The 26,097-nt window shown below is 37.2% G+C and overlaps 1 protein-coding gene across 4 annotated transcripts; it reads right to left on the bottom strand.

Annotated features, from left to right (window-relative positions):
- Positions 1-6,365: 6,365 nt before the first annotated feature.
- On the bottom strand, positions 6,366-25,110 carry LOC131202518 (BPI fold-containing family C protein-like). Of its 4 annotated transcripts, XM_058191609.1 has the most exons (16): positions 24,136-25,110; positions 23,523-23,655; positions 22,898-23,009; positions 22,493-22,621; positions 22,131-22,286; positions 21,431-21,494; positions 21,241-21,301; positions 17,932-18,023; positions 16,071-16,244; positions 13,206-13,259; positions 12,328-12,498; positions 10,975-11,042; positions 10,051-10,093; positions 8,948-9,011; positions 8,200-8,276; positions 6,366-6,842 (listed from the first exon to the last, which is right to left on the bottom strand). In XM_058191609.1, exons 2-16 carry the CDS (start codon positions 23,623-23,625, stop codon positions 6,801-6,803), a joined length of 1,410 nt encoding a protein of 469 aa, XP_058047592.1. In that variant the 5' UTR covers positions 23,626-23,655; positions 24,136-25,110; the 3' UTR covers positions 6,366-6,800. The 4 variants fall into 4 exon arrangements, with proteins under 4 accessions (XP_058047592.1, XP_058047591.1, XP_058047594.1 ...); XM_058191608.1 differs by having other exon boundaries at positions 23,523-25,110; XM_058191611.1 differs by lacking the exon at positions 10,975-11,042 and having other exon boundaries at positions 23,523-25,110.
- Between the last annotated feature and the right edge of the window lie 987 nt (positions 25,111-26,097).

The raw sequence follows: 26,097 nt of genomic DNA, 5'->3' as shown, positions 1-26,097 counted from the left end.
GAGGAGCACCTCGTCTAGGTCACGGTATCCGCAGTCCTTGGACGCTCTTCTTAGGGCGGCCATGTAGTCACCGATGGATTCGCCCTCCATCTGCCTTCGCTCTCCGAATTCAAACCGCACGATTTGGACGGCGCGCAGCGAAGTGGTTTTAGTAAAGTCTGTAAAGTTGGCCACGACACCGACTGCAACGGCGTTGGCTCTGCCAGGGCTTCCGCGATGTCGATGACCTCCGGACCGCAGTGGCTTAAGAAATAAGCCCTTTTCGGTTATCTGGAACTCCTTGCAGTTCGTTGGCTTCTAGAAAGCTTTGAAGCGGGTCATATACGTTCCCCATTTCTCCTTAGCCGGGTCGAACGGTGCGGGCGGAGTGTAACTGGCCATCTCCGCTTTTCTGCCCTGGATTTGCTGGGTTCGGGTCTATCGTGCTTCAGCTCGGTTCTGGTTCTCCTTAGCCTCGAGATCCCACCTTCGTCGCCAATGTTAAGTTCTGGAAGTAACGAGGCTGGAGACCAGGGTAGTGACAACAGCTCTTTAATATAGGGTGAACCCAGCAACAGGCTGGGGGAAAAACCTCTCCTTTTATACAGTTCTGCTGGAGGCTTCGTCCAATCAGCAACGTGCTGATTTCCCGCTCAAATATTTAAAGGTACAAACATGAATACATAACAATTGTATTGTTGGCCACAATACAAAAGGCTCCAGAGTTTAAAAAAATAATAATATTTTTAAGTTCCACATGTTTGTCTCAGTAGGCTTTCAACAGATTTGGTCTCTAAAACAGCAAATATTGTAGATAACATTGCTTGTGATATTAGAATAAGAGCAAAATCTTAATATGCTTTATGGTTGCATAATTTAGCCTTATTGGGATTAAGGCTGTTGTTTTACTAGAACTTCTGTGTTGATGGCTGAAGCTAGGTTTAAAAAGGAGCCAAAATGCATAGAATTAAGAAAGGGAACACTTTTAGAAATATGCTCATCTGACTTTGAAAGAGTACTTTTTACTTCTTTTCCTAAAAACATTTATTCCTCATCCCTCTCATCATCCATTCTTCATTTCAACATCCTTGTTTATGATAGAGAGAGAATATATACTCATCCTTAAGAAACTATTTAATGAACTATTGGAAAACATACCTAGATCTTCCCAAGATATATTTTCTATCTACCTTTGTATCTTACAAAGTGTGACTAACTAGGGATTTAAATTTGAAAGGGAAATCTCAGTATAGAAGGTCAGGAACTTTAGGGCTTTGATAAAAGCCAATGAATCACTCTTCCTTGACCTGGTAATGGTTTATGGAGACTTAGTTTAATAGAGGGTGAATTATAGTAAAGGATAGACTGATGAAAATGTATAACTACCAAGAGCTGAGAACTTACTAGACTATTGATAACTGAGGTCATATTTCAAATGTTGGATATTTTCGTAATGTTGTATGTTCAGTATATAATTCTGAAATAAAAATAAAATAAAGAAAAAAGTTATTTCTAAAATATAGCAGTTTTGTAGGGTATTAGTTAGAATACTGTATATATTTGTCACCTGTGGTAAGCACCCCAGGATCCTCAGATATATGCTGGCTTTCTTGATCTATATAGTTTGGTTCCTCCAAAAGGACTTTATCCATAGAGAAGATTTCGAAAATTTGCAAATCTTTGGTTCTCTAAGCCTCTAAACCCTAAACTTTGGTTCTCCACATCTTTCTTCTGTATGAGTGATATCTGCTTAGATTAAAAGAAGACACTTGGGGAATTCATTAATCTTGACTAGTTTTGGCCACTTTGCTGGCTTTAAAAGAAAAATTAATAATTTCATGTTTTATAAGGGATTCAGTGATACCTCTGGTTAGAAGTAGCATGTCTTCAAATATGAGTTGCAGAAGAACATTAGTGGATACAGGCATGTCTCTGTCTTCTGCTTCTGAGCATCCCAAAGGTCTTCCAGTATATTTTGGGGTCAGTTCAAGATGATGGTTATTATCTATGAAGCCCTTCATGGTGCAGGATGGGGTTATTTGAGGGGCCCACCTATCTCCAGTTATCTCTGCTTGTTATCTCTGCTTGTCCTATATGAAGGAACATAGAAATGTCCTTGAAGAAAATATGTGGCAATCATTTGAAAAATATGAGCTTTAAACAAGCTTAAAACAAGAAGGCATGAGGAAACTCCCGATTTTCATTGTATTAAGTGGGAGAGAGACACCCCGCCCCAAGCAAACAAAAAACAGACAAACAAACAAATACCCATTGTCAGGCTTTTGAGATGGTGCTATTAAGCCTGACACATAAAGACCAACAAGGTGGACATACTGTACCACCTAGAAACCATTTTATCTAATAGGATTCTGGTGGCATGCAAAAAATAAAGGAGAAATTAGAAAATGGGGCACATCTGAAAGAGGTTCATTGGGATTTATTTTTAATTGTTTATAAATTTTTCCTTATAAAGGAAACCCCAAAACAAATAATTAAATAAGCCTAAAGGACAGCTTTCTGAAATAAAGGAATGTTTTTTTAAATAAATGGTATATGTGGGCAGAATGTCCATGGATGAGTCTATCTTGATAGTGTAGTTGTATGTTTGTTTGTTTCTGAGCCACCCTGGATGCTATGTGTTGTTTTTAAATTATCTTTATTATTGGCTATTTGTAAATGTTACACCCAGAATTACATGTTTTAAAAAAAGTGGACTGCCATACAAATTTAAATAATGAATAAAAATAAATAAATCTGGTTGAAAATACTGGACTAAGCTACGCCTTGGCCTGATGCAATAGAATTGTTCTTCTTATTATTTTTAATTTATTTGACTCATTATAAATTATATGGTAGATATTGATATCTGGTTGATATATTATAACATGAAAGGTTCCTACATGAATTCAAACAATGTTCCAGATTACTATCTTGTGGAATTCTAACTGCTACTGCTGCTCATGTTCCTTTTGCTGAGGGGAACAAGGGTGAACACAGAAAGGGGTAGGTGGAATCTGACAGTTTAGGCATGCTGATTGCTCATATCTTATTTATTTATTTATTTTGTCACACAGTATATATAAGCATAAGCATGAAATAACTATACAATATATAAGCATATATATAAGTATGAGTATGTAATAATTATATTAATTGGATATAACAAAAGGAAACTATAGGACAGGAACAGTAGGCACTCTTGTGCTCTTATGCAGGCCCCTTACAGACCTCTTAGGAATGGGGTGAGGTCAATAGTAGACAGTGTTTGGTTGAAGCTTTGGGGATATCTATCATCGACAAAAGCCTTTATCTGAAAGAATTTCACGAATGAGAATCTTTAATATTGGCTGAGACTTTTCACTTTTCATACAACAGGCAGTGTCAAGGCAGTCACAATATCTGGATGTCTAAGTACTGAAAGGAAACTGCCAATTGTAGGTCATGGCCTAAACCTTGGCTTAAATTTTAGAGATGGAATCAGTTGCAGGGTTAAATGTATGTCAAATAGCAGGAAGTCATTCTTAGTCACAAGGGTTCTTTCATTTTGGTGAGTTGGTCCTGATTTTACAAACTTTTTAAATGGTTAAGTGAATTATTGCAATTAATGAATCACAGTCATTAAGCAAATTGACTTTGCTTGTTGGAAGCTAGCTGTGAAGGTCACAAATGATCATCACATGACCCTATGACTATCATAAATGAGCCCTGGTGGCACTTCTGCCGCCTGCCGCCTGCAGTTTGATCCTGACAGGCTCAAGGTTGATTCAGCCTTCCATCCTTCTGAGGTTGGTAAAAGGAAAATCCAGATTGTTGGGGACAATGTGTAGATTGCTTAGAGACGGCTGTAAAGCACTATGAAGTGGTATATAAGTCTAAGTGCTATTGCTATAAATATATGCTGGTTGACCAGCACCCCAATTTTGATCCCATGACCGTGGGGATATTGCAATGGTTATAAGTGCAAGGACCAGTTGTAAGCCACTTTTTTCAGTGCCATTGTAACTTGTTACAATATTTCGGGTGACCCGCTCCCTCCTTCATCAGGAGGTGCGGGATGACCCTTTGCAGGGACGAGCCGAGGAGTTTAGTGGTTATCTATACGATAAAATCGCTCAGCTCCGGGACGGTCTGGACTGAAATTGGGATGATCCAAGCGAGGGAGAGGAGGCACGTCTTGTCGAGTCTGTTTGGGATGAGTTTGACCCTGTGGCTCCTGAGGACGTGGACAGGTTGTTGGGGAGGCTTCACGCCACGACATGTTTACTGGACCCGTGCCCTTCCTGGCTGGTACTGGCCACTCAGGAGGTGACACGAGGCTGGCTCCAGAGGATTATCAACGCTTCTTTGTTGGAAGGGGTTTTCCCTGCCGCCTTGAAAGAGGCGGTGGTGAGACCCCTCCTCAAGAAGCCCTCCCTGGACCCAGCTATTTTGGGTAATTATCGTCCAGTCTCCAACCTTCGCTTCGTTGCGAAGGTTGTAGAGAGTGCTGTGGCGCGACAGCTACCCCAATACCTGGATGAAACCGTCTATCTAGACCCGTTCCAGTCCGGCTTCCGACCCGGGTACAGCACGGAGACAGCTTTGGTCGCATTGGTGGATGATCTCTGGAGGGCCAGGGACAGGGGTTATTCCTCTGCCCTGGTCCTATTAGACCTCTCAGCGGCTTTTGATACCATCGACCATGGTATCTTGCTGCGCCGGTTGGGGGGATTGGGAGTGGGAGGCACCGTGTATCGGTGGTTCTCCTCCTATATCTCCGACTGGTCGCAGACGGTGTTGACAGGGGGGCAGAGGTCGACCGCGAGGTGCCTTACTTGTGGGGTGCCACAGGGGTCGATTCTCTCGCCCCTTCTGTTCAACATCTACATGAAGCCGTTGGGTGAGATCATCAGTGGCTTCGGGGTGAGATACCAGCAGTACGCTGATGACACCCAGCTGTACTTTTCCACCCCGGGCCACCCCAATGAAGTTGTTGAAGTGCTGTCCCGGTGTTTGGAAGCCGTACGGGTCTGGATGGGGAGAAACAGGCTCAAGCTTAATCCCTCCAAGACGGAGTGGCTGTGGATGCCGGCATCCCGATTCAGTCAGCTGCAGCCGCAGCTGACTGTTGGAGGCGAGTTACTGGCCCCAAAGGATAGGGTGCGCAACTTAGGTGTCCTCCTGGATGAACGGCTGTCGTTTGAAGATCATTTGACGGCCGTCTCCAGGAGGGCCTTCCACCAGGTTCGCCTGGTTCGGCAGTTGCGCCCCTTCCTTGATCGGGATGCCTTGTGCACAGTCACTCATCGCTCGTTACCTCTCGCTTGGATTATTGTAATGCTCTCTACATGGGGCTCCCCTTGAAGTGCACTCGGAGGCTTCAGTTAGTCAGAATGCAGCTGCGGGTGATAGAGGAGCTACGTAGCTCCACGTAACACCGCTCCTGCGCAGACTGCACTGGCTACCTGTGGCCTTTCGAGTGCACTTTAAGGTTTTGGTTACGACCTTTAAAGCGCTCCATGGCTTAGGGCCTGGGTACTTACGGGACCGCCTGCTGTTACCACATGCCTCCCACCGACCCGTACGCTCTCATAGAGAGGGACTTCTCAGGGTGCCATCCGCCAAACAATGTCGGCTGGCGGCCCCAGGAAGGGCCTTCTCTGTGGGGGCTCCCACACTCTGGAACGAGCTTCCCCCGGGTTTACGCCAAATACCTGACCTTCGGACATTCCGTCGCGAACTGAAGACACATCTTTTCATTCGCGCGGGGCTGGCTTGAATTGAATTTTATCAATTTTAAATTTTTCTATTAATTAATTTTAAATGGGGTTTTAGTTTTTATATATTTTAACTTTTCAGGCTAGTTTTAAAATAAGTTTTTTAATTTGCATTTTAAATTGTACATTGTATTACCTGTTTTATTTTTGCCTGTACACCGCCCTGAGTCCTTCGGGAGAAGGGCGGTATAAAAATCAAATAAATAAATAAATAAATAAATAAATAAATAAATAAATAAACTTCAAATAGTGCTAAATAAATGGTCATAAGCAGTGGTGGTATTCAGCCATTTCTATCCAATTTGGGCGAATCAGTAGTGGCGGCTGCGGGAGCTCTGCCCACCCACCCGGTTATCATCATGTCCCGTTTTTGACCCTCTACGCATTGGCGAAAGCCTCTGTGCATGTGCAGAGGTAGCATGTTCGAATGAAGCAAGCGTGCATGCTCACATTTGCGAACTGGTAGCGTGTAAGGTAAATGAATATCGCCCCTGGTCGTAAGTTGAAGATTATCTGAATATCCATCAAAAACAGTGACAAGACTCAAAACATTTATTTAAAAAGTCAGTCCATTTAAGCAATACAGTTCTTATTACATTGTTCTTATTTAGTCATATATTTGGTAACCCTGCATGCTGTTAGGTCTTGAGAAGCATAAAAATAATCAGCTCCATGATGTCTTTTCATAAGCTAGACCATTATGAAAGTGCTTTTTCTTGGCCCAAAGAAATATTTACACATTTGCCTCCTTTCTTAAAATAAATACTTTAATTCCAAAACACAGAGGTTGCATGCCCTATCTGAGAGAGAAAATTGGAAAATACTAACAGATTATTTCACAAACAGTAATAATGATATCACACAAACTTTTAAGATTTCAAAATATGATGTGGTTATACCAACCAATTATTTATTCACAGCATTTGGAAGTTTATAGACAATGTTTTGTTTTTTACACTTATTTCAAACAATGAATGATAGTCTTTAAAATCATCTCGAGAAAACTGCTTACAGGGTGCTAAGTATTCCACAGTAATTCTTCCACTTGATGAAACATCTGATTTCTTAATATTTGTAATTTAGGTCAGTGGAAATCAGTATATATCCCTGGGAAGTTAAAAAAAGCAACAGAAAGAAATAATTTATCATCTCCAGTTACATTTAAATAGTTTCATTGTTTGGTTTTCATGTTGATTTTCACTGTGCACTAATTGTACTCCTCATTGCTGACTGTATTTTACAATTTTATTATCATTGTTTTCTTGTGGATTTGTGACTCAGTTTTAACTTCCCTCTATTTTGCTGAAAGGACTTTAGTTATTAGGCCGTCTAAAATATTGTTTAAAATGTAAAATCTGTAGAACTAAATTTCATATATAGTATAATTTAAGATTCGGAGACATTCTGCAACAGAATGGGTTTAGGAGACAACAGATTAATAATTTTAAATTAAATCAATTTTAGGACACTTCATTGCTGACTTGAAGGTTGCTATTTTTCACTAAGAAAAATTTAGCAGAAAGCCTAGCCTGAAAGAGCTAAATGAGATGTCTAATTCTGCCCTTTTAAACTAAATTAGAGATTGTGGTTTCCTTTACAGGTGTTAATTAACATAGCAGTCCTGAACTAGTTGTATTATAACTAACTTGGAATGGTTATTGAGATTATTTTCTTTATATTCAAAAGGGTTTTGCTCAGTGATGGGATTCAAATAATTTAACCACCGGTTCTCTGCCCTAATGATTTCTTCCAACAACCAGTTCACCAAACTGCTCAGAAAGTTAACAACCGGTTCTCCCGAAGTGGTGCGAACTGGCTGAATCCCACCACTGGTTTTGCTTCACAAAGCAATCTAATCATGCTCCAGGTTCCCTGCTAACAATGCCAAATCAACTCAGACCCCACATTTCAAGGGTCTCCTCATACTGACCAGTGGTGGGATTCAGCCAGTTCGCACCACTTCGGGAGAACCAGTTGTTAACTTTCTGAGCAGTTTGGCAAACTGGTTGTTGGAAGAAATCATTAGGGCAGAGAACCAGTTGTTAAATTATTTGAATCCCATCACTGATACTGACTGTCCATGCACTGAAGTCATGTCAGCTCATATTGCCTCCTCAGTGACAGAGACTTATGTACAATTCACACAATCAAATCAACATGCAGAAAATGAAGGTGCTGCACAAATGTTATGAGATGGAGAAGCACGTCAGTAAAATAAGGCTTATAAGTATATCCATTCTTATCTACTAATGCTTGATTTTGAGCCAATGTCTGATTATTTCATTAAAAACAAGGTGGGTTATAGTTTGTTGTTATTTGCACTGGGGCTGAAGTTCTGAATATTCCCAAACATATCTTCTCAATAACTTAAATTTATGAGTTTCGTCACCAAGGAAATCATCACTCTGCGTTTAAATATAGAGGGAAACAAAGAGGATGTTCTGCAAAGAAAACTGAATTCTACCTTGTTAACTTCAGTCACAGCTTCAGAAAAAACAAGTTTGGCCATTCTGGGTAACTGTAATCCTCTCTTCAGTGCAGCTTAAGGCAACAAAGAAAAAAAAAGAGGAAAATACACAATAAACAGATGCAATATGGATGCTTCTTAGTAACACAAACTCTGGATAATTTGAAGTGGCCTTTTGGTGACTTCATAGGAACAAATAATAATTATGCAGCATAGTGCAAGTAAGACTATAACATGGAATGCCAAGTTCAAGGCAACTCTTAGCCATCAGAATCAGTCATTTTCTCTCAGCCTAATGTACCTCACAGAGTGATTGTGGGGAGAACAAGAGAAGGAGCTGGGTTATACAATTGCACAAAATAAAGGTGAGATATAAATCTAACATCTGTATGTCTTCATAAGTTTCTGGAAAAAGGTTGTATATAAATCTAACAAATAAGTAAATGTAGATTCTGATCATAATAACATTTGTTGCTTAGCTATCACACTGTATTTATTATTCTCAAGACTTAATTGCATGTTGTTTTATTGCTGAAGTTTCTCTTTATTTTTAAACATGATTTTAGGTTCAATTACTTTTTGGTTCTTGTTCTTAAGGAGTAACAAAATCTCAGTTGATGTCTGTTTCTGCTATTTACAACATACCTTTCTATAAGACCTAGGATCTTGTTAATCCTTGGGAAATATTCACTTAAATGACGACCCAATAACCATAACTTGTGAAGAAAGTTTTCATAATTCTTACCAGCGATTGGTGGAATTACGGTATTTTGTAAGGAGTAAGATAAGAAGTTCTTCAAACGTTGGACCTATATAATAGAAAGCTATATTTAACACTACTCCCAGAAAATAGAATAGACACATATTTAGGCAAAGTCTGACCTTGATTAGTTTGCTTCATTTAAGTTCTCCTCTGAGTTGACTATTTTTAAATTTTGTCTAGTCATGTCTCAAGCAGCATTATTTTACAAATACTCAAGATTCCCAATTCTGACTATCTCTCACCTGATGAATTTACTTTTACAAGAGTATATACTTCCATTGACCAGAAAATCAATCAGTCACCCCCCTCCCCTTGATTAAAATAAAATCTCATCAAAGTCTTATCTTCTTGTCCCTGGTAATACCTCTTGCTCCTAGTATTTATCCATTCAATCTAGAAATAAGGGAGAATTTTCTGACAATATGAATAATTAATCAGTGGAACAGCTTGCCTCCTGGAGTTGTGGCTGCTCCATTGCTGGAATTTTCACATAAAGATTGGACAACCATTTGTCCTGGATAGTATAAAGACTTCTTCCTTGGGCAGACAGTTGGACTAGAAGACTAGAGTGGACTCCAAGCCCTATGATTCTATGGCTATCTAGTTATGTATTGCTGTGGAGCCAAGAGCAAATATATTGAATTGTATTTTATTATAACAAGTATACAAATAGGTAAAAAATCTGAGTATAAGAATTTATTTTTATGACTGTCCTCCTTTCTACTCTTATCCTTTATTCTACTTTGAATTTCTTTTCAAAAAACCTGTGTTTAAATTATAGATTTAGAGTAATGAAGTGGGGTGAATTTCTTTTCTCTTTAAATGATCACATATACAGTTTTGATTGCTTGGAAATGTTGTATAGCTGTGCCTGTATAGCTAAGAGGACATAAGTGGAAATAGGTCAGATTGCCCCTTCATTCACACAATCTAGGCAAAACTCTAACTTCTGTTTTTAACTGCTGGGTCAAACTCAGAATTAAAACTCATTGCCTTGTATTTTTACAACTCATTGCTTTGTATTTTCACAATAAGAAGTATTCTAATACATGTTTCTATTATTATTATTATCATTTTTCATTTACCTGGAAAGAGCCAATGCTTGAATAAGTCAGAGACAGATATAATCTAAAATAAAACATAGGAATGTAATAATTTGGTATTTGTAAGTCTTAACATTTTAGTGTGAATTGGTACAGCTGGAAGGGGGCACCCGTTCTAACACAGAAATCCAAATTAAAATGAGTTCACCAGCCAACATCTACCCAGGTTTTGCTTGACCATATCTGGTGAAGAGAAGCCTACAACCTCCCTAGATGAATCACAGCTGGGAGAGTAATCAACTTCCTTTATCACAAGATGTAGCAATATTACTAGTGTGGATTAGTGTGCAGTAAGATAGTATTCATGATGCTGTTCATAATCATCAGCACTAGGACCAATGAATCACTAAATAAGAGATATTTCAGAAAATGAGTCGGAAGGTCTTCTTAGGTGCATGTTCTACTTGTGCTTATCAAGATCCACCTGATCAGCTACTCTGGAAACAGAATGATATAAAATCTGTTCCTAATGTACTCAGAACAGCATACGGGGAGATTCAAGGCACTTCTTTATAAGGAAAGTTTCCTTATGGCACAGAATACTTAAGGAGCATTCCTGTAATCTATGAGTATTTACAAATAGATAACTAGAGCACAAGGAACAGAGAGGGAAATATGAACAAGGAAAAAAGTTACAGTATTGAAAGAAAAAGCAGAATGTCAGTAATTCAACAATGCATTGATGAAGGACTTCCCTCTTTTAGCATCTAGCCCATTAGTATTATATTCATAAAGCCTGTCTGCTGAAAAAAAAATCAAATCTACCATGTTTCTTTTTATGTTGTGTAAATGACAGCAATGACAACCCCAAGTGAAAAATTTAGAAAATAATTATTTCAATTGTAATCATGGACTGAGTTTCTTGATGGGCTGGTCCGAAAGTAGTGGGTTATCAGAAATTATTACCTCTGGAGCTGTAATAAGACAATTAGCTTTTGTTTAGCTATTACTGCATTGGCTTTCAAACCTATAGACTACAAAGAGAAAAAAAAGTATCAATAGATGGACAAAATAATATTTGTGTTTATTTGGGCTAAAACTAGAGTGTTCTATTAATATATTCAATTTTTTTTCTTGTTCCTGATCTTTTATTCAACAGGGGAGAATTTTTCATGGTCTACTTCACCAACATCTCCTTTCTCCAAATTGTTTCCAGTAGGTAACTTAAATTCTTTGTAATCTGAGATGGTGCCTGAATATCTAAAGATAAATATTTTTCTCTCTTTTCTCTCTTTTCTCTCTTTAGATATTTTTCACCATTTTCTTTTTTGTGTTCCACCCAATAGATTGTAAAGCTGGGGAACAGGCTGACCTATTTGCTGTTAATCTTATGTAAAAGTTCTAGACGTTTCTTTAGGTAAAGAGCAAAGTAAAATTATTAAAGTTTTTAAAAAATGCATTTTAACCTCTCATTTGCTTAAGAGAATACTAAGAGGACAGAACATTTAAACAATTTGTGTGCAGTTTCATTAATTTCAGTTCTTAAACAGACTACTGTCTTCTTAGCACCAATTAAAATGTGAATGTTAACAATTTTTGAATAATGAGCATGGACATAATGGTGTTTATATTAAAAATCCTGTTAAGGAGGGAGTCATTTAATTCACCAACATGACAATCTCTTATATGGTTCAATGAACCATAGCTAAGAACAACACTGTCCTAACTAGCAAATCAAGGACAAGCTAATAACAACAGAGAACATTCCATAGTTCCATTATCTATGACAATTATATCAAAGAGACCAGCTCATACACCTGTACTTTGCTTCAAAAGCAAATATTGCTTCCTTTGTAAAAGAAAGTACTAAAGGAGGCATTCAAATAGTCAATCCTAAAATAGTGCCAACATTATTAGATTTGGTCTTTTATAATATAAAGTTAAAAAACATCCTGGATGGGATTTCCAGGAGATGAATGGAGAACTGAAGACAGCTCAGTGAAATCAGAACCATCAAATCTGATTGGCAAACACTAAAGCAGTGGTAAGTCTGGATATGAAGAAAACATTTTAAAACAAGGAAACAGCATAAAAACAAACATAAAAACAGAATGTCAGAAATGATAAAAATAGATGGGAACCAAGAAAACAAGAACTTTAATCATTTTTGCCAATGGCTGAGCACATTACATCAAATTATTACATAGCTGTGATTTTCATTGGCTGGCTCTTGATCATCTCTATAATAAATGGCAGGGAAGAAGTGAGTTTTATTCAACCAATTACTTTTATATATTGTAATATTCTATAATTACTTACTGCATTCACGGCAAAGATGGGCTTAATCATTGCGCTTGACAGAAGAGCAGATACTACTACAAAACAAGGAATCTCTATAGTGAAACTATTATTTTGCAACCTTAAAACTGGAGCTGCAGTGACCATTAATTTCATTCTCAGTGGATGTGATTTGGCATAATGCTGCATAACCTGCATAAAGAAATAATTATTATTTACAATAATTATATATAGTCATAATTATTTGGTCCCAAATCTACATTGCTATGTATCTTTACTCTAAAACAACATGTGTACGTGATTAATTCCATGCATATTTACTTGGACATATAATCCCACTGTCCAGTGAGATTTATGTTCTGATAAATTTGTTTAGAATTGTTAAGTGTAGTTATTTCAAAGCTGGAATTAGCAATATGAAGAGTAATAAAATTCTTAGATTTTTACACATTACTTACACATTATGTGCATGTTGTGATTCAGAATTTACAAAATTTCTATGCCTCACATCTGCTCCTGACAAACTATGGTGAGAGCAACTAATTTATAGAGTAGCTACAAACTGGAAAAACAAAGAATCAGATCTCATATTTGTTCGTATGGGTTGAGATTCTGATCCTAACGGAGCTGGATTAATATTTTTCCTTCATTATTCAGTCAAATCATTAATTTCCATGGAGGAAGAAATGGACAAATATCAACATGAATTTCCTGCTATCACATATCCTTTGATCCTTTCTTGAACACATTTTCTGCATGCTGAAAGAGACAATCTTTCCTTAAATCACATTTTGTCAAAAGTAAATGCTAGAAAACTTTTGGAAATCAATCAATACTTATCCAACATTCATGCATATAAACCCACAATTGTTTAGATTTTTAAAATATCTCATGCTTACTTGAGGAATGACTCTGCTTAAGATATCTGTGGTTAAATTAAAGTTTGAGGAATGCTGCAAAATGAAAGAAATATATGAGTTTCCTACTCATCTTTTAAATGAAAGACTACTTAAATCCCTTCCCTTGATTACCATCATGGAGTGTTTTGTGCATAGGAGCAGAAATTTTTATGTCTCTTTCCACCTATTTATTTTATATCCTACCTTTCTTTTGGAAACTTAAGGTCTACATAGTGCTTTTCACTCCCATTCCCCCCACCCCAATAATTCTGTGAAATAGGCTAGGTCAAGAAAGAGGGGCTTAAGTCATCCAGCGAGCAATGAGACTGATGCTTCTTTGCTGAAATGGAATGAGTGACTGGATGGATGAGAAAGGTGCAAACCTGAGTTTGTATTGTGTTGTGTTGCCTCTTTTATAAAAGGTATCTTGAACCTAGGAAGACCAAATAATGTACCAAAATTAGGATGAGACTATTTCTTATTAGTCTTCTATTAACTTGATTTGACATGAAAGTTATTCTGCATGGTGCTAACAACATAATAGGGAGTTGAATATGGATTATTGCTTTCCTGATTGCTGCTGTTCAGCATCCTTCAAGTACTTGAGAAAGGGGCTGCAAAAATCCAGATGACTGCTGTATGGCAAAAAAATCTAGTTGCTAAAAGTTGACAGTGACATGATGGCACATAATCAATCAATTGCCCAACAATGAAGATGTTCAAGTTTGAAAAGCCCACCAAGATTTCTTTTTACAAATAAAAATATGAATATGAACAATATGAACACAAGTTACGATAAAATCGTTCAGCTTCGGGACGGTCTGGACCAAAATTGCAGTGACTCAGGGGAGGCGTCCGAGGGTGGTCTTGGTGATATTTTATGGGATGAGTTTGACCCTGTGGCTCCCGAGGACATGGACAGGTTGTTGGGTAGGTTGAATGCCACCACATGTTTACTGGACCCGTGCCCCTCCTGGTTGGTGCTGGCCACCCAGGAGGTGACACGAGGCTGGCTCCAGGCAATTACGAGTGCTTCCTTGGTGGAGGGAGTCTTCCCGGCCGCCTTGAAAGAGGCGGTGGTGAGACCCCTCCTCAAGAAGCCTGCCTTGGACCCGGCTGTTTTAGGCAATTATCGTCCGGTCTCCAACCTTCGCTTTACGGCGAAGGTTGTAGAGAGTATGGTGGCATATCAGTTTCCCTTACACCTGGATGAAACTGTCTATCTAGACCCGTTCCAGTCCGGTTTCCGGCCCGGTTACAGCACTGAGACGGCTTTGGTCGCGTTGGTGGATGATCTCTGGAGGGCCAGGGATAGGGGTTGTTCCTCTGCCCTGGTCCTATTAGACCTCTCAGCGGCTTTTGATACCATCGACCATGGTATCCTGCTGCGCCGGTTGGAGGGATTGGGAGTGGGAGGCACCGTTTATCGGTGGTTCTCCTCCTATCTCTCCGATCAGTCGCAGACGGTGTTGACAGGGGGGCAGAGGTCGGCTCCGAGGCGCCTCACTTGTGGGGTGCCGCAGGGGTCGATTCTCTCGCCCCTCTTGTTCAACATCTATATGAAGCCGCTGGGTGAGATCATCAGTGGCTTGGTGTGAGGTACCAGCTGTCGCTGATGACACCCAGCTGTACTTTTCCACACGGGCCACCCCAATGAAGCTATCAGTGCTGTCCCGGTGTCTGGAAGCCGTCGGGTCTGGATGGGGAGAAACAGGCTCAAGCTCAATCCCTCCAAGACAGAGTGGCTGTGGATGCGGCATCCTGGTACAGTCAGCTGCAGCGGCTGACTGTTGGGGGCAGTCATTGGCCCGATGGAGAGGGTGCGCAACTTGGGCGTCCTCCTGGATGAATGGCTGTCCTTTGAAGATCATTTGGCGGCCGTCTCCAGGAGAGCTTTTTACCAGGTTCGCCTGGTGCGCCAGTTGCACCCCTTTCTAGACCGGGATGCCCTATGCACGGTCACTCACGCCCTCGTGACGTCTCGCCTAGACTACTGCAATGCTCTCTACATGGGGCTCCCCTTGAAGGGCATCCGGAGACTGCAGTTAGTCCAGAATGCGGCTGCGCGGGTGATAGAAGGAGCCCCTCGTGGCTCCTGGGTGACACCTATCCTGCGCAGACTGCACTGGCTACCTGTGGCCTTCCGGGTGCGCTTCAAGGTGTTGGTGATCACCTTTAAAGCGCTCCATGGCATAGGGCCGGGCTATTTACGGGACCGCCTTCTGCTACCGAATACCTCTCACCGACCCGTGCGCTCTCACAGAGAGGGACTCCTCAGGGTGCCGTCAGCTAGGCAGTGTCGTCTGGCGACACCCAGGGGAAGGGCCTTCTCTGCGGGGGCTCCCGCCCTCTGGAACGAGCTCCCCCCAGGACTTCGCCAACTCTCGGACCTTAGAACCTTCCGTCGTGAACTTAAAACACACTTATTCAGGTGCGCAGGACTGGATTAGATTTTTTAGTTTTTTAAATTTTAAATTTTAAATTTTGTACTGATTTTAATTGGTTTTGTTATTTTTAGTTAAATTGGCCGGTTAAATATTTCATTTTAAAATTATTTTAAATTTATTGTCTATCTATGTATTTTAATAAGGCTGTACACCGCCCTGAGTCCTTCGGGAGAAGGGCGGTCTAGAAATTTAATTAATAAATAATAAATAAATAAATAAATAAGTTTAAATTACAGATATTTGCAACCTTTTTAATATTTAAATTAGTTACTTTGTTTGAGTTAGTGGTTACTTTGGCCTGACCCCATATACGAACGCATGCATTTTTTCAAGATCACTTAGGACTTTTCATAAATTCAGGCTCATTCACAAAATATGTAATACTACTAATAATGCTGTTGATACTATTGATAATTACCTCTTCAGAAAAGGTTATCTTTGACACTCTTGTAGTGTAATAAGTTAAAGTAATAGAGTTTAGCAAAGATTCAGAAATTCCACCGAAGAGCATATAGTTGTTCTTTTCTGGAAGAGTGAAGGGAGCTGCCACAAAGGGAGACTCTGTATGATTACCTGAAAAATACACAGAAACCTGAAAAATATATAGAATAGAAGTTTACTTATAGAACAAAACAAGTATTCCATGATCACTTAATGGAGGATCAATCTTATTGATTTCAATGGGCTTCATTTAGAAGTATACCTCCTTCTCTTAAAAAATGTCCATGACTGCTCATGCATTTCTTTACTATTCTAGCTAAAGGTTTCCCACTAGTGAATGAGGTGATTTTGATTGAAAAATGCAACTCCAAAGATCTAATTCTATTTATGCCGCTACATATTTTTATAATGAACTCACACAGACAAAAAGGATGTTTGTTTAAAAAGTCCATTGCCCCTTATTGGCCTCCATTTCTGATATTTGAAAGAAATGCTCCCATTCACTTCAATCTATGTTTTCCACTTTATCTCATACAACTGTGGATCAGAAGTGCAGCACAGAGTTCAAGCTGATCCATAGTATTTTGCTAGCATCTAGGACAGGGTCAAAACTTATGGGAGTAATTTAATTTAGAAATACACTATACTTTACGCATCAAGTATTACACTTATTATTGATGGAAAATCACTTACGTACTTTTTGCTGAAAAAAATGGCCTCGTGGTTTATGGATTTGATGCTTAGAAAGAGTAACTTATTGATAAAGGATATTTTGATATAACCTTCGAGCAGGGGTGTCAAACTCGATTTCATTTAGGGGCACATCAGGATTGTGTTTGACCTCGGGGCGCTGGGGGGGGCATGGCCGGGGGAGCATGGCCAGGTCGATGTCACTCATTGAAGCTCCATTTTTAACCACGATGGCCTCCTGGAGCAGCTTCCCTAGGCTCTGTTTTCTCCGGCAGAGGGCTTCAGGAGACCATCACAGCCAAAAACGGAGCCTGGGCAGGCTGTGTGCAGGCTCCCCGAGCTCTGTTTTCACTGGCAGAGGGTTGCAGGAGGCCGTCGCAGCCAAAAATGGAGCCTGGGAGGGCCACACACAGCCCTCCTGAGCTCCGTTTTTGCTGGCAGAGGCATCGCGGGCCAGTCCGCTGTTTATAGGGTGAGCCTGTGGGACAGATCTATTTATTTTCTTTGTTTTGTTTCTAATATTTGTACAGTATTGTTTATAATCTTGTTAAAAATTTTCAATAAAAATTATATTAAAAAAGAAAGACAATATTTGCAAGTGCTGAATGAATAGTTACAATATCTTGTTTAGCCCTGAGTTTTAATTTATTTCACTTTTGACTTTCAGATTTTTCAAATTTTCTATTCCTATTCTGTAATTATCCCTATAATTACCATCATCCCTCATGCATGGCTGGGTGTTATGGAGTTTATAATTACACAGACTAAAATGGTTGAGAAAGGCAGATTTAAGTCCAATTTTAGCAGCTTTTAGTTCTTGTTATTAATTGATGCCCTATCCCAATGAAGGAAGTGCTTGTATTTATGAAAAAAAATCTAAGAATTAAACAAGTAAGCTAAAATAAAATAAATCTCAATTAAATAAATGAATGGGACACAAGAATCAAAATGTTTATCTACATTTCCTAGAAATGGACAAACACTGAATCAGAGAATCTGACAGGTTCATCAATTTAATAATCTAATAATAACACAATTATATTTATAAATTTATAAAATAAAAAAAACAATGTTTTAAGTTTCTGAAGATTGCTAGATGATAGCCTATAAAATACAATTTCAGACAGTATAACAACCAGTAGGATTACCTTAAAATCCAGATCAACATAGGATTTAAAGACTTCAGGAGGTTTAATAAGTGAATACTTTACTTGGATAAAGGGATTAATCTGGAATACACCTGCAACGTTATTGAAAAAGCGAAATTGAGGTCTCTCAAATTCTCTCTTCCTCAAGATCTTAGATACTCAAGATCTCCGATACCCTCCCCTCCACACATCCTGTAAGGTAGGGTAGGGCTGTAAAGCAATGAGCATCTCAATGTCATCCACTCACAATAAACCTCACACACAGCAGGAATTTCAAGAATTTTCCTTTCTAAATCCAGCAACCTTGCCATTAATCTTACAGATGACTAGCTAATCAAGTGAAGTGTTTTGAAATAACTAGTTCACAAAACTTGAAGCAGATCAGAATGTTAGGAGCGTGACAAGTGATATATCACGTTTGCTTGTGAGCAATGCCTGTTGCCTATTAGGCACAGATAATATTGAAATTAACAGATCTCCTGATAACACTTGTACTTTAGCTTCAGAGGGGAAAAAAGATTTTATTCTTTGTTTATCCTTCCTAGTCCATGTCCCGAAGATGAGCAAATTGGCCCCAGCCTCAAGAAATGAAAACTGCTACTTAATACTTTGATAAAAGATGTAAGATACTAGAAAGAAATTTATTTATTTATTTTTATTTATTTTAGTTTGTCACACAGTATATATAAGCATAAGCATGAAATAATTGTACAATATATAAGCATATATATGAGTATAAGTATGTAATGACTATATTAATTGGATATTACAATTACAAGTCTCTGGTCTGTATTTGCCACTATTCTTGGTTAGTTAGCTATGCCATGGTAGAAAACAGTGTGTCATTAATCCAGCCTACTTTTTGTAATAACCTAAATCAAGGTATAGCTCCCCACATAAGGAACAGCAATAATATAAATAAATAAATTTAATCAACAGTATAAATGAAATAAATCAAACATTCCCATTTAAGAGAGAAAAAAATTCTCCATGCTACTTCTGAGTTTAACACAAGTTAATATTGAGTTTAACACAAGTTTGTACTTTCACTGCAGCAAACCACATTTAAATTCTGCATTTGGGGTTTCTTTTTTTTTTTTTTTAATTCAAAAAGTTTTACAAAAAATTTTCCCCCCCTTTCCCCCCAACCCCTCTCCCTTCACAAACCCCCTCCCCCTCCCCCCCTGGCTTCCCGGAACAAACACAAGGTATAGTTAAAAATAAAACAAACATATGCTAAAAAAAATTTTTTTCCCCCAAAACTATTATACCAATTCCCCCTCTCTAGCTCTGACTTCCTCCTTACATAACCAAATCCTTCAAAAAATTAACAATAAACAATAATAAAATATATAAATCAGTAGAACAAATTAATCCTAAAATATTTAAAACCAGCTAAAACGTAAAAATCCAATCCAATTCAGAGAATATCTCCTTATAGCTTCTATAACCATATAACCATATAATTCTTTCGGGACACAAATATTTTTGTCTATTAATATTTTAAAAGACCTTGTTTCAAAAATAATACTATTGTCTCTTGCCATTTTTTTTGGTGCATTAATCTCTGTCTTTCCTTCGTTGCTCCTTTTAAAAAGTCAATCACAATATTTCCTAGTAATTCCTTATGTCCAGAAATCCAAAAATTACTGCCGTATATTCCATCAGTCCAAAAAGAGAACTCTTGGGAAACATTAAGCTTGTGAGTCTTTTCCATTTGAGGACAATCTCCTGTAGCACAAATTCAGGCAGCTCATCCAAACTATTTAAAGAAAACTTCTTTAGATCACCTTGTTTCTTCACGATCAAATCTTCATATTTATCCACTTTTATTTGTATATCCTCCATTCCATTTTCCGAATAATTGCACTGGTTAATTTGCTCCAAACTCTCATCCAAAACGTCCCCATTTTTTATCAATTTGTATTTTGAATAATTAAATACATTCTTTCTGTGTAGTCCTGTATAACGTCCGAACCCATTCTTCTGAAAGAACCTCCATAACAAAATTCCTGCTGAGAATCCCCTTGTAACGTACTTAAACAGCGTAATATAATCCAACAGTCCACAGTCAAACACAATAAGATAAAATCTCCATTCAGTTTCGATTCAACAGCAAAGCTCCCTTTGATGTATCGCTCTGCTTTCAGTTTCTCTAAAACGAAACTGAAGGGGGGGAGGAAGTCAGAAAATCAAAAATACTTGCAAACCAATAATTGCTCCTCACATTCGTTCCGCCTGCTTTTCGTATCCACAAAAAAAATCAATTGCTAGCAGAAGTGGACATCTTCCTCTTTTCCTGCTTTTTCAGGAGCGCAGAGAATACTGGAGGTGGGGGAGGGGTAAAGAAGGGGATTCACCGTTCAGGACTTTGTATTACAAAAACAAAGCCCCTAGGGGAATCTACCCAATTCCTCCCCCTTGCTCTGACTCTCTCTTTCAACCAGAGAGAGAAATGAAGCCGGGATCAGTTGTTAAATCCGGCTTTTACGGTATTCAATGCGGAGTGCCATAAATTGGCACCCAGCGAGAAAGATGGCGCCACCCAGAAGCCCCATTTGGGGTTTCTTTACTCTAAAGTGAAGTGATAGTGATATTCCTTATAGTGGTAGTACTGGATGCTATAACACAGTGCTTCTCAATTATTTTCTGTCATGCCCCCCTAGGAAGAAGAAAACATTTTTCGCGCCCCCCGTGCGACTGTAAATAGTATCATTTATGCTTGTTATGACAGTGTTTGCCGAGGTCAAACGCGCCCCCCTTTATGGAGCCCCACTATTTGAGAAGCACTGCAACAGCAGTTTGAAAACTACAGAAATGTAACAAGAAAGAGGGTGAGCAATGTCATGCTATAGGAAGAAATAGTCCCTCTGTTTGCTAATACTGAAATATATTCCCAGTCAATAGCTGTCTTTCCAACAGTTGTTTTCATGAGTCTTTCATATACTAATAAAGAAAGGTAAGATAGAAAAATGAAATTGTTTTTGGAAAAGAAGCCTTCAACTGATAGAAACATATAATTTAAAAAATCACTGAGTGTATGGATGACAAATATAATTCCACACTTTTGAAAAATTATCATTTTATATTGAGCACAGAAAGCTGTGATGTGTTATGCATTCTTCCCTTAACTCAATATCAGTGTAAGTATCAATATAAATAGTATTTATCAATACAAACAGTATCAGAACGGCTTTCATTTTCAACTTCACAATTCTTAAGTTTTAAAGATTTTGCACATTGCTCAATCGTTAGTTTACAGAACAGTAAGTCCATCAGCAAAATATAGTTAGTTTATCACAGACTCACCTTTTAATCCTTTAAGTACTTCAGTTTCCTTTTGGATTCTTAATATAACATTTAGGCACAGCTGTGAAAAAAATATATACATACACAAGATTTTTGATTTTTGTCAAGTGTAGGAAAGAGTCGACTATGAAAAAGAACATAGTGCTCTTTGGAGGCAAATCCATAAGCCACTCAATTTTTCCAAACTTACTTGGTTTTCCAATCTTGTATGTATGACCTTTTCCAAATGTTGAACAAAAGCATTATAAAACCACCTGGAGATTTTTTAAAAAACCAGAACGTATGTTAATTCCTTCATAATTTAATTTGTTAGATAATAGAAATATGCAGACATATGCAACAGTTGAATGCTCATTGAAAGTTAACTGGTATGAAGTTTAATAATTAATTAAAAAACTACCTCATGACATGCTACTTTTGGGATAAGTTTTAAAATGATTGCATTCTCCATTTGGCTTCCACATATGAAACACAATATGAAAAACTGAGATATTTATCTGAAGAAGACTGGAATGTTATAAATCCCATTTAATTTGTTGGGGCATAGTTCACAACAGACAGATTTAGGACTGTGTGTAAATGACTGGATGTTTCTAATATATGGAAGCTTTTAATTTATACAAATTTTTAATCTACACATTACAGGTATGTATCTCTATATATTTATTAGGGTGACCTGAGTGAAACTTGAGTTTATCAGACTTGGATGTTTATCAGGATTTGTATACAACAGACCAAATTCTGCTACAATTTATGTTATCTACATAATTTGCAACATCATACAAATAACATGCACTGCTCAATATATCAAAAATTCATTAAAAACAGACACCCATTACAGTAGTTCCTTATAATTAAATATCGTTATATAATATATTTCTTGAATTTACCTTCCTTCACTATTAAGCTGGACTTCAATATTACCAGTGCTCAATTGGCAGTTTTGAACAGACACCAGAAAATCTCCTCTGTTATTTTGTGCCACTATCATATTTGTTGTAATAGACAGTCCTAAAATTGATATTTCAACTTCTCCCTGATAGTCACTGCACAGGGAAAAATAAGAAGAGGTAGCAATAGTTAAACTCAAGATCTCATTCAGTTTTAAAAGTATTTTTGTGTTTCAGTTCTTTGTTTAATTTCTAATTTAAATACTGTCTGGATGAAAGTATTTAAAGTATTCTTAGCTTTAATTATTTTCAATTATCAGGTGACAGAATAAATAGCCTTAGATTTACAAAACTGCACTTACATCAGCCAGCTGTTCAAGGTCCAGTGTGTAGTAACTGTCACAGAAATATTTTTAATTAATAGTCTAATACTATTTCCAGGTATCAGGACCACAGAAGAATTATATATTGAAATAGATGTGATTTGAATCCTATAAAGAGAGAAGCTTGACATCATATTGCAAGATGAAATGAAGCTTAATCTATGCAATGTAAAGCAGGGCATGTTAACTCAGAATAAAGTTGACGTGGCTTGTGAAATTAAAAGAATAACTAAAATAAAATATGCATTTATAGAAAAAATGATAACAGCAGCAGTTATACTGAAATAAACAAATACATTTTATATCAAGAAACTGAAGTATATTGTCACAAAATTCAGAAATTAAAGATAAGGTAACACATACATGGTACAGATAGGCAAATACCTTGATACTGTGTAGTCAACTTTGCCAAAAAAGAATTTCTCAGTGCCGATCTCATCTGGAAATATTTTTGTCCTTAGTTCTTGTTCAAGGAGCTTCATTCCAATTTCTTTTGCTAAAAGGAATACATGGTGTTCAGCTCCATCATTTGTCAGTCTATTATTTACTTAAATTCATAAGCCACCCAATATTCTTCTGAACATGTTTGAAGATGGAAAATTTAGGGGCAGATTTCTTAGTAATTACTTTAATTCTTCATATCCTGCTCCTTAATTACTTACCTTGAAATATTGTCAAGAAACAAGGTTATTCTGTCAACTGCGCAGAAAGGGAAGAGAATTTAATGAGGACTTATATCATTGAATAAGAATGCTTACTGTATTTCACTTTCAGACAATTAGGATGGACTTGTGTAGATATGCAATCTAATTTCTATTTTACAGATATGAGATTCCTTAAGCATGTTTATAAACAGCATTTTAGGCAGATGCATGCTGCAGGCTCAAATTACTTCAGTTCTCTGAGGTGATCATTGCAATTGCTATGATGTTTGAGGAAATCCATAGTATTATATAAAAGTTTTGAAATATATTAAAATATAATTGTAAAATAAAATAAATCAATTTACCATAATTCAATCCCCTTTGTGTAATTCTTATTCTGACTTCAGGGTTAGCCTCAAGTTGAAAAAGAAATAAACTTAAAAGAATGAAAACCAAACAGAATCTCATCTTCCTTATTCACCTTTTGTTGAGTATTACCTGTTAAAATATATTGTAAGCTTAGTTATTTCATAATCCTAATTCTAATTTCATGTTTGTTAAAAGTAAAATTTAAGGCACAATTACAGTTAAATATTTAGAGCTAAAATTATTAGGAACATTTTTACATTTTTATCTTACACAATTTGCCATATATTTAACAGCTGTAACATTTTCATCTGTATATATTTTAAATATCTTCATTGTAAATATTTTTGTAGAAAAAAATAGAATCTTATAGACATCATATTAATTTCAATACTTAGATGCAGGCTTAGTCCTGAGATAAAGGAGATGCATTGTCATGATTATCCGTGATTTCAACAGGTCTCCTTGAAGGAAATTAAAGTCTGGTTACAACATCCCGATGCAAAGCAAATTAAGATCAGAAAACAAAACCCAGGGAATGCATGTAGAGTTAAAACCAAGGTACAGGATAATTGTAATAATCTTTCAAAAGAAAGATTTTGTAATCCTTACCTCTAAAGACTCCCAGTGTTCTAAATGTCAGAAACAGGAATATAAAAAAGAACAGATGGAGCAATTATTCTTTTCTGAGCATGATACTGCAAAATATGAGAACTGTACATCCTATAAGCAGAAGCAAACGCTTCATTACTTTTTTAAAAAATATTGGCCTGACTACTTTTGTTTGTGTATGTGGTTTCATTGTTTGTGGTACAGGATGCACAATACAAAATCCTGGAACGGTTAGTCAGAAATGAGGACATGCCAGCTAACTGAACTGAAACTCTGTCCAAAGCAGCTACTCAGAAATGCTGAAGCTTAAAAACTTCAAGAAACCTTGTCTCACCTCCAACGTTTCTGATCCTCGAAGACCTTCAAGGCTTGGTACAAGGTTATTTATCTTATATGTATTTCATTTAATTTTTAATTTAGCCACCAAAAGTCACATTTTTTAAAATAACAATTTTTATTGCAGTTTAAAAAGATAAAGAATACAAACGAAGAGAAATATTAAAAAAGAAACAATGAAAATTGCAGAGAAGAAAAGAAAAAAGGGGAAGGGGAAAAGGAGGAAAAATATATAAAATGAAAACAATTTTTTAAATTACTTCCCTTTCATCAAGACAAATGGAAACATTTTCAGTAACCTAATGCCCTTCTCTAATATTTCAACAAAAAACCTCTTTATCCCATAGCTCAACTTTTACCTACTAGCATATAAAACCTCATCATTCAGTCTTATTCAGCAAAAGTCCATTAAAAACTACCAGAAAGAATACATTAGAATTTTTAATATTTAATCCCTTCAAATGATGTCCAAATTAATTTATCAATTTCTCTTCATCTCCTTTCAATTTCACTTACTCAACCAAAGTTAGAATGTATATGATTCTTTTTTTAAGCAGCTTAATGGTTTTTTTCTTGGATTTAGACTGAACATAAGACTTTAGACTGAGAATTGTTTATAAATAATGTGTGGAAAGAAGAGTGTTTCTGTTGCATTTTTAGAGTAATCTTGTTTTTATAGAAAACATTGTATTAGAACTACTTCAAAGTGAACTCTGCAACCCTGAATCATTTGATTCCATAGCTGTATTCACATGTTAGCAAACCATAATCATTGTTATCACACAATGGTAAGCCTAACAAGCCAACTCAATTAGATGCAGAGATATTGCCAGATATGAGTGCACTAGGTAGAGAAGTGTTAATTCTTCTGCTTGGTTCTTCTTTAAGTGGATAACTCTTATTTCCTAGTGGCAAAGAAGATAAATATATTGTAATTGAGGCTGGCACAGACTTGCACGAGCAGCATAAATGATGTGTATGGCTTGTTTGGTTTTAGTGTATTATGTGAATTCAGGTAATTGTCCATGGAGAGAGAAGTATGTGTAAATTACTTTTGCCCCTTCACCCAAACTTCAAGCTTCCATCTCTACATGAATATATGACTAGCATCTAAATATATATGGTTCTCCAGTTTCAGAATGATAGTTAGAAGGGAATCAAGGCAAATGAATGTGTGTCTACTTCAGTTTAATTACCATTGGAATCCCACATAAGTGTGCATCAGATTGCCAATTAAACCAGCTTGGATTCTCTCTAGATTTTGTTTTTGCTAAAATCAGAATAAAATAAAAAGTGTGCCAACTCACAGAGATAGTTTAATGATCAGCAGCAAAATGCTATATGTTCTAATTAATCATATTACTTTTATTTAATATACTTGATTTGCTAGTTATTGTTTGAACTTCACACTGCGGTCAGTGCCAAGTCTGTCTGACGGGAAAGACAAATATCCCGAGGGTTTCACATGTATTCAATTCTCTTTTAGAATGCAAAGGAACATTGTGTGTTATTTTCAGCAATCCCATAAGCCAGGAGACTATTCCAGCCCCTACTACCCGAGGTAGATGTTCATTTAATAATTTTCACCAGGAAAAAAAAATATTTATTTATTTTATTTTATTTATT

The sequence above is a fragment of the Ahaetulla prasina genome, chromosome 7 (genome assembly GCF_028640845.1).
Source record: "Ahaetulla prasina isolate Xishuangbanna chromosome 7, ASM2864084v1, whole genome shotgun sequence".
NCBI lineage: Eukaryota > Metazoa > Chordata > Lepidosauria > Squamata > Colubridae > Ahaetulla > Ahaetulla prasina.
The sequence above is the reverse complement of the archived record's forward strand: the minus strand, read 5'-3'. Positions and strand labels throughout refer to the sequence as shown.